Below are 18,332 nucleotides of genomic sequence, written 5' to 3'. Positions count from 1 at the left end.
AGAGATAAGAAGTTGTGGATAGATTGTCTAAGAGAAAAGTACTGCCAGGGTGCTAAAAGCAAGACCACAAACTCTCCCATGAGGCGTGGTATTCTTGAGGCTCAGAATATCTTGAAAAAAGGTTGTCAAATGGTAATTGGGGACGACTCCTCAATTCATTCTTGGTTCCAGCCAAGGATACCATGGTTAAGCTATACTGAGTTTAGAGAGTTCTTGGAGGCTCGTAGAGTTAGGGCCCCTAATGTTAAAGCAGTGTGTTAGGCCCGACTACCTGCAATTCTGGAATAACCCAATAAAACAGTACCAAAACAGAAAGAACAGAACAAATAATCCAAGCTGATCAAGAAGCTTTGAAATGTGTATTAATCAACCAAATTGATACAGAGTCCACAGAGATTCGAGAGCCTGGGACTCTCCAGCTGTAATTAGCAAAAGCTAGTACATGCATAACCTTCTCTTTCCTCCTCACTCAATATATTCAGCTACTCCTCATTATTATCTACAATTACTAAACAGCCCCTTCCTATAAACCAAACTACCCCTGGTGCGTGGACTTGGTTCTCCTAGCATAAGTGAACCGAATAGGAGGCCTAACATTACCCCCGCCCATATCATTAACCTTGTCCTCAAGGTTAAAAGACAGAAATTGATGGCGAATGGTCTCAAACTTCTCCCAAGTGGCTTCAAACAGCGGTAAGTCTTTCCACTGAATTAACACTTCGAGCTGCTGGTTGGGGTCGTCCTTGGCATGACGGACATTGAGGAGCGCTTCAGGTTCAACAATCAGCTCTAAATCTGCAGTCAATGTTGGAGGAAAAGTGGGCGAAGAGTGTGACGCCCCGACAGCAGCGCGGAGCTGAGACACATGGAAAATAGGGTGGATGGCTGAAGTAGCGGGCAGGTCCAAGCGATACGCTACTGCCCCAATCTGAGACAGCACCTTAAAGGGACCATAAAAACGTGCAGCCAGTTTTTCATTCTTTCGAATGGCCAAGGACTTCTGTCGGTAGGGTCGAAGTGTCACAAACACCAAATCCCCCTCTTGAAACTCCACATGTCTCCTAGACAAATCTGCCGCTGTCTTCATCTTCTGTTGTGCCCACAGTAAATGTATCTTTAAATCGTCTAAAAATGCATTCCGGTCCTCCAATAACTGCTCGACAGCCACTGCCGTTGTTTTGCCATTCTCATAGCGAATCAAAGTTGGAGGATCTCGGCCATAAAGTACTTAAAAAGGGGTGCACCCCAGAGCTGAGTGAAACGTCGTATTGTACCAATATTCAGCCCAAGACAGCCACTTCGCCCACACCCTCGGCTTCTCTGATGCCAAACAGCGTAAATATGTCTCAAGGCAGCGATTTACCACTTCAGTTTGGCCATCGGTCTGGGGGTGGTACACGGTACTCCGCTTCAGTTTGGTACCTTGTAAACGAAACAATTTTGTCCAAAAATTGCTGAGAAAAATGCGGTCCCGGTCAGATACTATCGAGCGCGGTACTCCATGCAACTTGACCACAAAGTCAAGGAATTTCTCAGCAACGATCCAGGCATTAAAAGGATGCTTTAGGCCAATAAAATGGCTATATTTACTCAGTCGATCCACCACTACCAATATCGAATCCACCCCTTCTGACTTGGGCAGCCCCTCAATGAAATCCATGGACACATCTTCCCAAACCCGCTCGGGCAGCAGTAGTGGTTGTAATAATCCCGCAGGGGACATGGCCATGCTCTTGTTCCGCTGACATACCTCTCACACTGACGCACAAAATCCATCACTGCCTTCTTCATACCCGGAAAATATACATCCCGTCGCAATCGCTGATAAGTACACGACTCACCCGAGTGTCCTCCAATTGGTGAGCAATGATAGTCCCGCAAAAATTCTGGCAGCAAAGAAGAAGAGGCTGTCAAAACCAATCTGTCCTTATACAATAGTCGCCCACTCTCCCAAGCGAATCCCGGAACTGCTTTCCCTTGGGTAAGGTCGGCAATCACTCTCCCAAACAGTTTGTCTTACTGCACTTCCCATGATACCACATCCCAATCCAACCAAGTAGTAGAGGACAAAACAGCGCAATCCACCTGTGGCAGCCGTGAAAGTGCATCAGCCGCACTATTACTCACCCCTGGCCGAAATTGAACCTCAAAATCATAACCCAATATTTTTACCAACCACTTCTGATGTTCTTGCGACACTAAACGCTGCTCTAACAGAAACTTTAAGCTCTTCTGATCTGTGCGCACTGTAAATTTCCTACCCAACAAGTAAGATCGCCACTTCAAAATGGCTAGTACAATTTCCATGAGCTCCTTCTCGTAAATTGACTTCAATTGGGCGCGTGGTTTAAGTGCTTGACTGAAATATGCAAGGGGTCGTCCCTCTTGCATGAGTACTGCCCCAATGCCATATCCTGAGGCATCTGTCTCCACCACGAAAGGCTTGGTAAAATCTGGAAGAGCCAGCACGGGCACGGATACTAGTGTTGTCTTGAGTGCTAAGAAGGCTTCCGTGGCAGCCGTTGACCACCCAAATTGGTCCTTTTTCAGTTGGTCCGTGAGAGGCCGTGCGATGGTCCCATAACCTGCGACAAACTTTCGGTAATAACCGGTCAACCCCAAGAAACCCCGCAGCTCTTTAAGCGTTGTGGGTAGCGGCCATTCAACCATGGCTTGAACTTTTGTGGGGTCAACGGCGACCCCCTCCGCTGAAATGATATGTCCCAAGTATTCCAATTGAGATTGGAAGAAACAACACTTCTTGAGATTAGCATATAGCTGATGCTGTGCTAACGTCTGGAAGACCAAATCCAAATGCTCCAAGTGTGTGTCGCTGTCCGGGCTGTAAACATAGATGTCGTCAAAGAAAACCAGCACAAATCGCCTCAAAAACGGCCTGAAAACTTCATTCATGAGGGACTGAAAATTGGCAGGGGCATTCGTCAGCCCAAACGGCATGACAACAAACTCATAATGGCCTTCGTGGGTGCGAAAAGCCGTCTTGTGAATATCTTCCGGTCGCACTCGTATTTGGTGGTAGCCCGAACGTAAGTCTAACTTGGAAAAAATCTTGGCTCCATGCAACTCATCCAACAATTCGTCAATAACCGGAATAGGAAACTTGTCGGTGACTGTCTCTCGGTTAAGTGCTCGGTAATCAACACAGAAAAGCCAGCTGCCATCCTTCTTCTTAACCAGTAAAATGGGGCTGGAATAAGGACTGGTACTGGGGCGGATTATCCCCGTGGCTAACATTTCGCCCACCAATCGTTCTATCTCGTCTTTCTGAATTTGGGGGTAACGGTAAGGCCGCACGCTGATCGGTAAGGTGCCTGGACGCAGGGAAATGGCATGGTCACGGCTTCGGTGTGGTGGTAGTGTCGACGACACATCAAAGAATGAACTGTACATCTGAAGTAATGCCTTGGCTTTACTCGGCAGCTCCCCCACATTTGGCTCAACCGTGGACATCCCCAACTCTACCCAAACCCCCTGTCGTTCTTGTTGCAAAATCTTCTGCATGGCCTTCAAGGACACTCTGGTCTTATGCAGGGAGGGGTCACCCCGCAGCGTAAAAGCTCTGCCGCCAACGTTCAGCTTCATAATGTGGTCCTTCCAGTAATGGTACGTGCCCCCCAATGTCTCAAGCCACTGAATTCCCAGAATTACATCCGTGCTGCCCAACAGTAGTGGTAGAAAATCAGCAACAATCTCCAACTCTTGCAAAGCCAACGGAACCGAGCGACACACCCCTTCCCCCTTGACTGCCTGTCCCGTCCCCATTTGGACCCCATACGCTTCAGTGCGAGATATGGGAAGTTGCAGCTTCGATGCTAACTCAGCAGTAAGGAAGTTGTGGGTCGCCCCACTATCAATAAGAACGACCACGTCCTGTCCATGGATACTGCCCAGTAGCTTCATCGTCTTGGGCGAAGTCAAACCAAATACCGAGTTCAGTGACACCTCCACCAATTGAGCCTCCAACCCCGTGGACGGTGGCGTAGCAGCGCCCATACCCAACAGCTCCTCAAGCGGCTCGTCGGCCTCCTCTACCCGAGCATCCTCCTGTACCAAAACAATCTGCAACTCAGGGAACTTGCACTCATGCCCCCGACGCCATTTGCCTTCACATTTGAAACACACTCCACGTGTTTTCCGATCCTGAATCTCAGCTTCTGTTAGGCGACGATAGGCGGCCGCTGGTGTAGTCGAAGAAGTCGCCTGCGGCGATGTAGCCGCCGAAGAGGGAAAAATACCTCTGGACGTATCGAGCTGCAAGGGACCCAATTGCCGAATAAGGTTGGGGTGTGTTTTGGGTGGCCCAAGCCCAAACCGAGAAGCCCGAACCAAGGACTAATTAGCCTCTATCACCTCTGCCAATTCCATGAGTTGGACCAAGCCCGCGGGTTTAAGGATGTGTAGTGGGCCTTAAATCTCCATCTTCAGGCCCTTGAGGAACGTGGACACCAGCATGGAATCCTCCATCGTCCCCAGCGTGGACACAATGGATTCAAATTGCCGTCTGTAATTCTGGACCGAGGATGTCTGCCGAAGGTTCAGCAAGCGGTCCTACAGGGAACCCTCCGCGACTGGCCGAAACCGTTTGGCAATCAACGACTTCAGCTCCTCCCATGAAGCAATCGGCCTCCGAAGATTCTCCCAACGGAACCAATGGAGGGCCGCCCCCTCCAAACACATCACCGCAGCTTCCAATTGTTCAGCCTCCGATAACCGCTGCAACCCAAAGTACCTCTCCGCCCGATAGGTCCACTCATCGGGGTCAGCCCCCGCATACACAGGCAGCTCGATCTTCCGGGCTCGGAAATCCGATCGATGGCCACCCTCGCCCCCACGAAAAGACGACCCACCCAATGGAGGAGAGCCGGCCGAAGAGTGCTCGCCTGCGCCGGAGGGACGGTCAGCACCAAAACGGCCCGCGGCCAACTCAGAGGCGATAAGAGCCTGGCCCTTAATCACCACTCCAATTTCTCGGTAAGAACCGCCATATCATGCGATTGCGATGTCACCGTGTCCTGAAGGGCAGACAACTGAGATTCAACTGATTCAAGTCGAGAATCCATCCGCGTGTTCGTCATTCACCCTGACGAGTGCTGTGATACCAATTTGTTAGGCCCGACTACCTGCAATTCTGGAATAACCCAACAAAACAGTACCAAAACAGAAAGAACAGAACAAATAATCCAAGCTGATCAAGAAGCTTTGAAATGTGTATTAATCAACCAAATTGATACAGAGTCCACAGGGATTCGAGAGCCTGGGACTCTCCAGCTGTAATTAGCAAAAGCTAGTACATGCATAACCTTCTCTTTCCTCCTCACTCAATATATTAAGCTACTCCTCATTATTATCTACAATTACTAAACAGCCCCTTCCTATAGACCAAACTACCCCTGGTGCGTGGACTTGGTTCTCCTAGCATAAGTGAACCGAATAGGAGGCCTAACACAGTGGATGATGTATCCATAAAGAATGAATGGAACCTAACAATGTTGAGGAAGATTTTTGGACAAGACACATGGGAGAAGATAGCAAAAATAAAGAGAGAAGAGACACTCTAGTTTGGAAGGAGAAGTTAAAGGAAAGTTTTCTGACAAATTTGCATACAGAGAAGATCAAAAGTCGAGATTCAGAAAACCGAACAGAATTTGGAATGTTATTTGGAGGCCTCAGATTCATATCAGGACAAGTATGATGTTGTGGAGGGTCATGTCGGAATCACTTCCCACAAGGAGTAACCTCGAGTTCTTAGTGGACAAGCAATGCATTTTCTGCAGTGAACATGAGGAAACACATCTTCATATTTTCAAAGAATGTCCATTGGCTAGAGCTCTCTGGTTTGCATTACCTATCCAGGTACGGGCCAACAATATTCAAGCTTCCACAATGGAAGAGTTCATTTCTAAACTGGTTAGAGGTAATGAGGTAAGTATAGATATGGAAATACTGGCCTATGCATGCAGGATGCCTATTTGAATCTATATGGCTTGAAAGAAACACCAGGCTATACAAAGGGAAGCATCGAACTGCCCAGGATTTGATCACTGTAATTGCAAACAAAAATATAGAACTTAATTCGGCAAGGGCATGGAACGAAACATACGGAAGCCTCAAGCAACCTATGGTGGAGCAAGATAAAATACCAGAGGAAGTCAACATCATTATGTTCTGTGATGCAGCTTGGAAGGAAGAGATTTGGCTTAGCAGTGGTAGCAATCTCAAAGAATTCTGATAGCGCAGGTTCTGCTATGGAAACTGAACTTCTAGCCATCAAGTTGACAATGGATTTGGCAACAAGGAAAGGGTGGAAGTCAATTGCCATTCTATCAGATGCTAAAATTGCAGTGCAGTCTGTGAACAAGAAGCAAACACCACCGGATTGTGAGACATGGACTGTGTTTTATGAAATTTTATCTTTGATTAAGAGTTTCGATTGTTGTAGGTTTAGTTTCATTAATCGTGAAAACAATGTAATGGCTGATGGTCTGGCTAGAAATGCTAGAGTGACTAGCACTATTGTTGGATATAACCAAAGGGATGGAACCCCTCCTGTGGTTCCCATGAGCATCTTTTAGTCAATGAACTTTTGTTCCTTAAAAAAAATAGATCTTTCGTCTTCCATTTCAAAAAAAAAAAAAAAAGAAGTAATCATTCCTCTTGGATTGGAAAAAGACGTAAATAAATAATTAAATAAAGAAATGTAAATTGAATTTGTTTTATTAAACAACTTCAGTTTTTGAATGTGGTCCAATTCAAGTACTAGTCCGAGAACAATACAGCTACTATATCTAACCAAACTTCATCAGCAAATTATTATTATATAAAACTATTTAAAGTTCAGTTTCACCAAACTAGTTTTGATTATTACAATTTACAAGTAGGATCAAATGAAAGACTCGTAAACAAAAATGAGTCACTCTCAACTGCCACGTCATCTTGATTCCGGTGCCACGTCCAGTGTGCATGGCTCCCATTCAAAAACTCCAGTTGTCCATGTCCAAAACTAGCCTCTCTGAAGATTGAAATTTCCGGTTTTGGATCTATGTACCTGTAAATGTTAGAAATTTATTGGGGTCACAATTGTATATATAAAATGTGTGTTGGGTCATCAAATAAAATAAGTCAAATTTATGTGGTCTATTTTGGAATAAAGTTTATGACTTAAGGGTATATTTGTCATGATTTTAATATGTGGATACCAATTAGACAATTTCTGATTTGATGAGGGGCCAAATTAGAAATAGTTAATAAATATTACTAACTCCTTTGGCAGTTGGTAATATAATGGGTAATGGTCCCCATTTTTGCATCGTATCGTATTTTTCAGAACCCTGAATCCCCATCATCAGGAAAATAAGGCTTCAAAGGTTTTGATGCAAAATTGGAAGATCATACCCTTTTTCAAGCGATTCAATGGACTCCGGTACGCTTCCGCTAACCTTTGGCTATTTATTGTTTGATTCTTTTGAATTAATTAGGGCTAAATTCAGATTACAGTATTCTAACATTTGGTATCAGAGCTCATTTCATTTTGTGTTCAAGAGGAAGAAAGATTGAAGCAAGAGAAGACTGAAAGTGCTCATTTGGCAAGCACCTCTAAAGATAAGGGCAAGAAAAGGAAGAATGAGGCTGCTAATGATAAGGGTCCAACACATAAGAAACAAACTCAAGCCAACAACGATGGTGGTTGTTTCTTTTGCAACATGAAAGGACACGTGAAGAAGGAATGTGCTAAGTACATTGCATGGCGAGCAAAGAAAGGTACATTTCTTACTTTGGTCTGTTCTGAGGTAAATTTAGCTTCAGTACCAAGAAACACTTGGTGGTTAGATTCCGGTGCTACTACTAACATCAGTGTTTCAATGCAGGGTTGCCTGAGTTACCGAAAGCCAAGTGATGCTGAAAGAAGCATTTATGTGGGAGACGGCAAGTCGATGAATGTGGAAGCAATAGGGCATTTTAGGTTGTTGTTAAGTACTGGTTACTATTTGGACTTAATAGATACTTTTGTTGTACCATCATTTAGGCGGAATTTGGTTTCTGTTTCTTGTTTGGACAAATTAGGTTATTGTTGTTCATTTGGAAACAACTGCTTTAGTTTATCTATTAATTCAAATACTGTTGGAACTGGTTCTCTTATGGTTTATGACAACTTATATTTGCTTGACACCGTTGCTTCTTATAATGAAACCTTAAATGTGGAATCACGTGGTACTAAGCGTAAAATAGATAATGAAAAATCAAGTTCCTTATGGCACAAACGGTTAGGTCACATCTCTAGAAATAGAGTTGAGCGACTTGTGTCTGATGGAATCTTGGATTCAATTGATTTTTCAGACTTTGATGTTTGCATTGAATGCATCAAAGGCAAACAGACCAAAACAAAGAAATTAGGTGCGAAAAGAGCTATGGACGTCTTAGAGTTGATACATACGGACATTTGTGGGCCATTTCCTACACCTTCTTGGAATGGTCAACAATATTTTGTATCATTCATAGATGATTACTCGAGATATGCGTACCTATTTCTACTTCATGAAAAGTCTTAAGTCTTGGACGTGTTCAAATCTTTTAAGGCTGAAGTTGAGAATCAACTTAGCAAAAGAATAAAGCAAGTCAGGTCTGACCGTGGTGGTGAGTACTATGGTAGATATGACGGATCAGGTGAACAACATCCAGGACCTTTTGCCAGATATCTAGAGGAGTGTGGAATTGTCCCACAGTACACTATGCCGGGATCTCCTAGCATGAATGGTGTTTCTGAAAGACGAAACCGTACTCTTAAAGATATGGTAAGGAGTATGATCAGTCATTCAACCTTACCAGAATCACTCTGGGGAGAGGCACTTAAGACAGCAGCCTACATTTTGAATAGGGTACCAACTAAAGCAACTGCAAAAACACCTTATGAGCTTTGGACGGGGCGAAAGCCTAGTCTTAATCACTTTCACGTTTGGGGATGTCCAGCTGAAGCTAGGCCTTATAGGCCAAATGAAAAGAAGCTGGAACCCAAAACTGTGAGCAGCTACTTTATTGGATATTCTGAGCGATCTAGGGGTTTCAAGTTTTATGATCCCAAAGTAAAGAATATATTTGAAACGGGAACTGCAAAGTTTTTTGAGGATATTGAGTTTGGGGGGAGAAATACGGTTAAGGACTTTGTTTTTGAGGAGGATTTAGAATCAACCACTCTTCTTGAAGATGAGTTGATTTCTATTCCATTAGTTGCTTTTGACAATGTTCAGGATTCCAATCCTGATATTGATCAAGTTTTAGATCAAGAGCAACCAAACATAGTCAATCAAACCCCAGAGGTACAAACTCAACAACCTCAAGAACAAGTGCTTTTGCGACGATCCACTAGAGAAAGAAGAAATGCTATTAATCCAGATGAATACATAGTGTATCTTCAAGAACATGAGGATGACATTGGAATGATGGAGGATGATCCAATCAACTTTCATCAAGCCATGAAAAGTTCCAACTCTCAAAAGTGGAATGATGCCATGAATGAAGAGAATAAGTCTATGCAAGACAATAAAGTTTGGGAAGTTGTCCCATTACCAGAAGGTGTAAAACCAATTGGTTGTAAATGGATATTAAAAACCAAGAGGGATGAAAATGGTAATGTGGTGAGGTTTAAGGCACGTCTTGTAGCAAAAGGCTATACTCAGAAACAAGGCATTGATTATAAAGAGACTTTCTCTCCGGTTTCATCGAAAGACTCTTTTAGGATAATAATGGCACTTGTTGCTCACTTTGATCTTGAGTTACATCAAATGGATGTTAAAACAACGTTTCTCAATGGCGACATTGATGAGACAATTTATATGGAGCAACCAGAAAACTTTGTGTGTGGTGACCCAAAGAATATGGTTTGCAAATTAAAAAAATCCATCTATGGACTCAAGCAAGCTTCCCGTCAATGGTACCACAAATTTCATCAAGTGATTCTCTCATTTGGTTTTGAGATAAATGATGTTGATGATTGTGTGTATCACAAGTTTAGTGGGAGTAAGTGCATATTTCTAGTTCTATATGTCGATGACATATTGCTTGCCACTAATGATATAGGCTTATTGCACGAAACCAAGAGATTTCTATCTAAGCATTTTGAGATGAAAGATCTTGGTGATGCCTCTTTTGTTTTAGGAATTCAAATACATCGAGACCGTTCTCGGGGTATTCTTGGATTATCACAAAAGAGCTATATCGATAAAGTACTCAAAAGGTTTGGCATGCAAGATTGTAGACCAGGTGATACCCCTGTCGTTAAAGGAGACAAATTTTGTCTTAAGCAATGCCCTAAAGGAAGCCTTGAAATTCAAGAAATGCAAAAGATTCCCTACGCTTCAGCTGTTGGGAGTCTAATGTATGCTCAAGTTTGTACGCGTCCAGATATAGCGTACATTGTTGGAGTATTAGGCAGATACTTAAGCAATCCAGGAATTGATCACTGGAAAGCAGCCAAAAAGGTTATGAGATATTTGAAGAGAACAAGAGATTACATGCTCACATATAGGAGGTCAGATCACTTTGAGATCATTGGATATTCTGACTCCGACTTTGCGGGATGCCAAGATAGTAGGAGATCCACTTCAGGCTACATATATCTGTTAGGTGGTGGAGCTATATCATGGAGGAGTGCAAAACAAACACTCATAGCTTCATCTACCATGGCAGTAGAGTTTGTTGCATGTTATGAGGCATCCAACCATGGTATATGGCTGAGAAATTTTGTCACCGGGCTGCGCATTGTGGATGGAATAGAAAGACCACTTAAGTTGTATTGTGACAATAAATCAGCTGTATTATATTCCAACAACAACAGGAGCTCGACGAAGTCAAAACATATTGACATCAAGTTCCTTGTTGTTAAAGAAAGGGTACAGAGTGGACAGATTTGTATAGAACACTTAGGTACAAACTCCATGATTGCAGACCCCCTTACTAAGGGTTTGCCACCCAAGGTCTTTCGTGAGCACACTGCTCGTATGGGTGTTTTAGAGTATGAGGATATCTAGATTCAGTGGGAGTTTGTCTTTATTATCCTTTGTGTTTTATTAGTTTCATGAAACTTATGTATTTAGATATTTTTCTGATCAGACTTTATGTTATTAAGTTTATTTCACTTTGTACATTAAGCTAAAGTTTTGATCTCTATAAAGTAAAGTAGGACCAATTGAAAATTGACATGAATAGATCACCATGCATGTAATTTTCATACCACATTATCATGATTGATCTATGTCATTTGGCTATGTTGATGTATGTGACCATTGATGGGTTTAGTTGTGATTGATACAACGAAAATCGCTTTGATCCTATGTTGATATAGTTAATGGACGAGATTGCATATGCCTATGGTTATGATGACAAAGTTATGAGCTCAATAAGGTTAACACATTTATATATATAAATATGTGGCCCAGTGGGAGATTGTTAGAAATTTATTGGGGTCACAATTGTATATATAAAATGTGTGTTGGGTCATCAAATAAAATAAGTCAAATTTATGTGGTCTATTTTGGAATAAAGTTTATGACTTAAGGGTATATTTGTCATGATTTTAATATGTGGATACCAATTAGACAATTTCTGATTTGATGAGGGGCCAAATTAGAAATAGTTAATAAATATTACTAACTCCTTTGGCAGTTGGTAATATAATGGGTAATAGTCCCCATTTTTGCATCGTATCGTATTTTTCAGAACCCTGAATCCCCATCATCAGGAAAATAAGGCTTCAAAGGTTTTGATGCAAAATTGGAAGATCATACCCTTTTTCAAGCGATTCAATGGACTCCGGTACGCTTCCGCTAACCTTTGGCTATTTATTGTTTGATTCTTTTGAATTAATTAGGGCTAAATTCAGATTACAGTATTCTAACAGTAAATTCATTAATTAACTCAACAAATCAATTAGCTAGAAACATATTAATTAATAATAATAATTTTTTTAATGTATGCATAAAACAAAAAATCAAATAAAGAACTAACTTACTTCGTAGCAAGGCCTTCCCGGTTGCCACCATCTCCAATTGTGATATATATTGGACCACACTTATCGGCTTTGTCATTATATACACGGGTCTATAAAAAAAGAAAGAAAGAAAGATTAAAATCTCATTTAAAGAACATTGTTATATTTAGAGTTAAATTGTAATATTTTTTTTGGTTTCGAATATCTATCTAAACTTTAACTTTTAATTATATAAAATTTCGAGCTATATAATAAAAGCATAGAGCTAAAAAAGTGGGAAAAAACATAATAAAAATAGGGAAATGTACAAAAAATTGCCAAAAAAATTTCAACACAGTTTTTTTTTTTTCAATTTTACTATTTTGAATAAATTTTTACGGTTTTACTTTTTATTTTATTTTATTTGTTATGTTTTCAAGTTGTATTTTAATTTATTTTGAGTTGATATAGTAAATTGTTGTATATTTGTTTTCTAGTTGATTATTAATTATTTTTATTGAAACTATATTTTTATAATTATGAAACTTTAAAATCATATTTTTAAAACATAAGTTAATAAAATTGAAAAAAAAATAAAGATCATAAAAATGTATAAAAAAATGTAATTTAGAAAAACCCCATAAAAATATCACAAAGTAGCACACTATAACGGGCCATAAATGAGAAAAAAATTTGTTAGAAGGTGAAAAGTAAAAGTTAGTTTCGCATAGAATTAAAATAAAATTGGTATTAATTACCTATACTAATTTTATTTTACAAAATAACTTTGTAGATTATTTTTTTGAAAAGATGTTAGTTTGCAAATTAAATATCCTTATAAGGAATGCAATTTTCTGTTTAAAAATAAATAAATTGTTGTATGCGAATATGTAAAAATAAAAATAAAATAGTTGTAAAAAAAAGTAAGAAAATAAGATGTAGGAATACGTACAAAACGTTCGTAGGCATGCACGTGACCAGCAAAAACGACATCAACGCGTGCACTATAGAGAAGTTCCTCCATGGCAGCTTTCATGTCGTTTGACTCGGGTTCGCCCTGGTGAGCAGTATTCGAGTTATACCAAGGCGCGTGGAGAACAACCACCAACCACGGAGTCTGTTTCCTATCCACCTTCCTCAAGTCTCCCTCCAGCCACTTGTACTGGGCGGAGTCCTTGCCAAAATCGGTGTACGACCCAAGCATGATGACGTGGACACCACGCGCCGCCGCGTCGAAGGAATAGTAGAGGTTGGAGTCGGAGGCGCTCTCCTGGAAGGGCATGGGCCAGCGGGCGTTGTAGGCAGTGAAGGGGGTGTTGTGGACGACGGGGATCTTCTCGATCTCGTGATTTCCTTGGGTGACCATCCATGGGCGCTGGCGCGCGAGTGGCTCCACCAGGCGGCCGAAGGAGTCCCACCTGGGCTGAATGATGTCGGCGTAGGAGAGGTCTCCCGGAAGTACCAAAATGTCGTAGTTTGATTTTGCTATGTGATCCAGAGTTGAAGTTGTCCAACCGGTTTGCCCAAGATCACCTGCGTATATATACATTTACATATGCATGCATTTATTTATTAATATTTACGCACTACATCTATATATATATTTTATTTCAAAAAATTATTAACCCTCTAATCTTATAGTACTAATATATTATGTCTTATAAAAAGATATTACTTGTAAAGCAAGACGAACACATGCAAATCTTTAATGGCATGGAATAATAAGCAGGAATAAATGAATTGAAGTGTAGTAAATTAATAGGTAGGTAGGTATACCTGCAAGTACAAATTTGATGGGGAAGGCAGCTGGTGGGGTTTTGAGAGTGAATTCAGGAGAAGAGGCATCGCCACATCGATAGTAATATACAGTGTTTGGGCTTAAGGGACCAATCACCACATCATGAATGGAACCTGACTCGTACGTTGCGTAGCGGTACGAAGAAGTAGATCCACTCTTGGTATATCCATAAACCCCAGGAGATACACCATATTCTACTGTTGCTGGACCTGACCCCTGTGTTATCCATGATATTCTCATTTGGTCTTCTCCAACCAAAGATATATGTACCTAAAAATATACACCATATATAATCTACTTTTATTAATCCATAAATAACAAGACTATTTCTCAGTTCAAGAATTGAATGAGTACTCTCATGGGCCTTTCACCGGGCCCTGCATTGACAAAATCATTGGACCTATTACATTCTCTTAATTATTAGCTAGAATATCAATATTCATATAGAATAAACAATAGCAGAAAATTAAGCTTCACTCGAAGAGAAAAACAATTTCCACATTATTTAGACCAATGTTTTAGTGACATGCACTCAAACCCAACAATTAAAAAGATAGTTGGATATGGAATATCTCTTCTATATAATAACTGCCTAGGTAATGGATAATGGAAGTTCTTTTAACAGTTTTTTATTTTTTTAATGTTAACTTTAATGAAATATTCTTATATTTAACATAATATTTTTATACTTAATTTGTAAACATTTAAACTTAAATAAAATAAATTATTAAAAAAATGAAAATATGATATTTTTGAGATATTTTACAATAATAATTATTTAAAAATAATAAATAATTAAACAAATTAAAATATGATATTTTTGAGATATTTTAGAATGATAATTATTTAAAAATAATTAATAATTAAACACATTAATTTTTAATATTTTTGAGATATTTTACAATGATAAATATTTAAAAATAATAAAATCATACGTTTTATAACTTAAATAAAATTTAATTAAACTTAAACTTACTTATTAGAATAATATCGTATTAAACATATAGTATAATTTACTATGAATTAGCAACAAATTGTTTTTTTTTTAAAAAAACTAGCGAAAAACTTAAATTTAAAATCCACGTTGAATATTTAATATTACATTAAACATATAATATATAATCTCTTGTTGTCACTCCCAAATTCAAAAACTAGAACAAACATAAACTTAAACAAAAATAAATGGATTGTTTAATTAAAATAGGATATTTATTTGAAATTTTTATGACATTAATATAAATTTAATAAAAATAATTAATAAATTCTATAAATAAAACTAAGCAAACGTGTGTATTGCATGTTGCTTATAACTAATATATATTAATATCCCAAAAATATTATATTATTAATTTGTTTAATTATTTATTATTTTTAAATAATTATCATTATAAAATATCTCAAAAATATCTCATTTTATTTATTTTTAATTAATTATTTTATTTTATTTAAGTTTAAGTGATGTTTACAAACATAATATTCTATTAAATATAAAAATATTCATTTAAAGTTAACATAAAAAAATAAAAAATCGTTAAAATAAAAAATTTCATTTATCTACACACTTATTATACAGAAGAGATATTAATATACACCAAATTATTAGATTATACTGAAATCCTATACAGGCGCATCTTTTGTCTTGTTAAGTTGACGCTCACCTATAAATAACTAGTACTATAAACAATATTAAAATTGGTTTTTTTTTTTTGCAAAATGACCTATTTTTTAAAGTCATTTTGCACTCTAGTCTAGTTTTAATAATTCTTTGCAAAATGACATCTCATAATTTAGAGAGTTAGTCGACAATTTAGATCAAAAATTTTAGACAACTGATCGAAAAATTTAGACAACTAGTCAAATTTTAGATAAATGTCATTTTGCAAAAAATTATCAAAAGTGCAAACTACTACTAATAAAAAGGCTATTTTCACAAATTTCTCTATGTATTAAAATAAAAAAAATTAAAACAAAGAAAAAGACCCAAATTTGAGGGGGGAAAATCAAAATAGTTGGCAAGGTGTCTTTTTATACTTGACAAAAAATTCGAATCCTTGCAAAGAAACAGACGAGAAAATATTGAACTGATGTCACAAAATTGATTGATAAATGAAAAAAAAAAAATCGAAAGATTGGCATACTGGCTCCATTTTAAGAATATTGTATCGTAGTTGATCAAAATTCAATAGATATTACAATACATAAGAAATAATAACGGCCAATGATCTCTTTTCCATACCAAAAGTTTGAAAATGAAACTGATTTGGTTAACCTAACCTTTCCAACATTAATTACATACCATTTTTTCTATGAAAAGAAAAATAGAGCAAACAAAAATGTACTCAAGTCTCTATCCAACTGATCGCAAGAACAAATTTACGAACCAAATCAAATGAAAAAAAAAAATACTAACCAGAAAAAATAAATATGTACCTGTTGTGGAGAAGAATCAGGCTCATCATCGTCTTTGGTGTAATCAACCCTAATATCTTCTCGTGGCGGTGGGCGGTTGTACGAGTGTACACTGCCGGAGAGCAAGATCGCGCAAGCCATAGCCAACGCCAGAAACAGCGGAACCATTTTTTGTTTTCCAATAATCTTCATAATTATTAGTATTACTGGTTTTTTCGAATTCAAAAACAAAAAATAAAGAATAGTTAAGGAGGAGAAGAATAAAACTCTCTCCCTAGTGGAGCAACCGGTGGCGGTAGCGCTACCCACAGAGTTTCATTTTATATAATAATTGTTGGTAATATTCTCGGATTTGCTTTTATCAAAAAAAAAAATATATATATATATATAGTATCGGATTTGCTAGTTACATTTGTCCTTTTTCTCGTGTGAACATTTATGCAGAAAATTTAATGGCGGTCAGATTTCATATCATGCGCTGATCGTGACCATTGGCTAATTAAACGTTATGGGATATTCCATATATATACGTATGTTACACGTGGCTTGTCCGGACACGTGTACATAATGGCCATATGTTCCAAACTTTGATGTATAGGGCAGAATTATTTCTATTATATAACTAGCACATTCTTGATTATAAAGATTTTTTTATTTTTTCGGTAATTTTAATGAAATATTTTTATATATAATAAAATATACTTATATTTTAAATATAATTTAAATTTAAATTAAATTAAATAAATTATTATACAAATTAAAATATGATATAATTATGATGTTTTACAATAACAATTATTTAAAATTAATAAAACTATATGTTTTATAATTTAAAGAAAATTTAATTAAATTTAAACTTAAACTTCACTTATTATAATAGTATCATATTAAACATATAACATAATATAATCTACTATTCTTAGTATATTATATCAACAATACTAAACTTCAACAAAAATAAATAAATTAAAATAAGATATTTTATGATAATTTAAATAATTAAATCATATTTATTTAAAAATAATAAAGTCATACATATAATTTTTTAATCTTATAAATTTGTGTAATAGTTTATTTTTTGTCAAGTGATTGGAACTCTTTTTCTTCATCAAATTCAGCAAAAGACATTGTGAGTTACATTAAAAACTAAAAATAGTTGATGTATGTATACTACTCTACACTATGACTTTTTCTATTATTATTTTATTTTATTATTAATTTTTTTTTAAATATTTTCGTAATTTATATATCTGTCATGTAGTTATGTAAAATATATATTTATGTCAGTGCTGTGTTTAGATGTCATATATGTAGAAATTATTAATATAAATATTTATATATACTATAGAAATATAATTTATTCTATTATATATTGAAAAAAAATGAACCGGTTTTTATTAAAATTATGAATAATGTTTTGCTATAATTTTTTTAATATATTTATATTATATATTATATTAAATATATTTTATTTATTTATTTTTATAATATTGTTTATTTATTTAAAATTAATATGATAATTAAAAAATAATAAAAATAAATACATATTTATAATTTTAAAACTAAAAAAAAAAGTATGAGTAGTGGTTGATATGGAAGAGGAAATTCAAATATTGGTTTATTCGGGCCACAATACGATAAAACTTGAAAACTTTTCTTTGTTTTTTCTTTATATGTTCTAGGTATATGTGGAATATTCCTGGTTTATTAGTCATCAAATTAATGACTAAAACAATATTATTTCATTAAAATAAAATCAAATAGAATCATTTTATAATAAGGAAACTATTTTATACTTTTTTCCCCTTTGAACAGAGGATTTGGCTTCTTAATTATTTCTATTCAGAGAGAGCTGATTAAGGCTCTTAATAAAGTATGCGGAATATAAATGTATATGCAATAATTTAAGTCCATATAAATATATATGGACAGACTATTGGAAAAAAAAAAGTAATTGAATAAAATAATTAGCAGATTTTGTATTTGGTAGAAAAATTACATTTTGATTTTTGTACATTTTTACTTGATCGTTGATTCAGTAACTCGATCTATATACATGGTTATACTAATTTTACTTTATTATTATTATTATTCATTTACATTATACACTAACAATAGCAACTTTAACAAATTCATGAGTTTACT

General features: G+C 36.9%; 1 protein-coding gene and 1 long non-coding RNA gene across 2 annotated transcripts; one reads left to right on the top strand and one right to left on the bottom strand.

Moving 5' to 3' along the window:
* Positions 1–53: 53 nt before the first annotated feature.
* On the top strand, positions 54–6,492 carry LOC133831330 (uncharacterized). The gene is made up of 2 exons (XR_009892487.1): positions 54–254; positions 5,470–6,492. It is a non-coding gene; the product is annotated as an uncharacterized LOC133831330 (long non-coding RNA).
* Positions 6,493–6,711: 219 nt separating this feature from the next.
* On the bottom strand, positions 6,712–16,523 carry LOC133831329 (probable purple acid phosphatase 20). Its single transcript, XM_062261589.1, has 5 exons — positions 16,209–16,523; positions 13,757–14,048; positions 12,933–13,513; positions 12,023–12,111; positions 6,712–7,066 (listed from the first exon to the last, which is right to left on the bottom strand). The coding sequence occupies exons 1-5, from the start codon at positions 16,377–16,379 to the stop codon at positions 6,883–6,885; spliced, it is 1,317 nt and encodes a 438-aa protein (XP_062117573.1). The 5' UTR covers positions 16,380–16,523; the 3' UTR covers positions 6,712–6,882.
* Between the last annotated feature and the right edge of the window lie 1,809 nt (positions 16,524–18,332).

This window comes from Humulus lupulus, chromosome 4 (genome assembly GCF_963169125.1).
Source record: "Humulus lupulus chromosome 4, drHumLupu1.1, whole genome shotgun sequence".
Lineage (NCBI taxonomy): Eukaryota > Viridiplantae > Streptophyta > Magnoliopsida > Rosales > Cannabaceae > Humulus > Humulus lupulus.
Note: the sequence above shows the minus strand (reverse complement) of the source record. Positions and strands in the feature narration are given on the sequence as shown.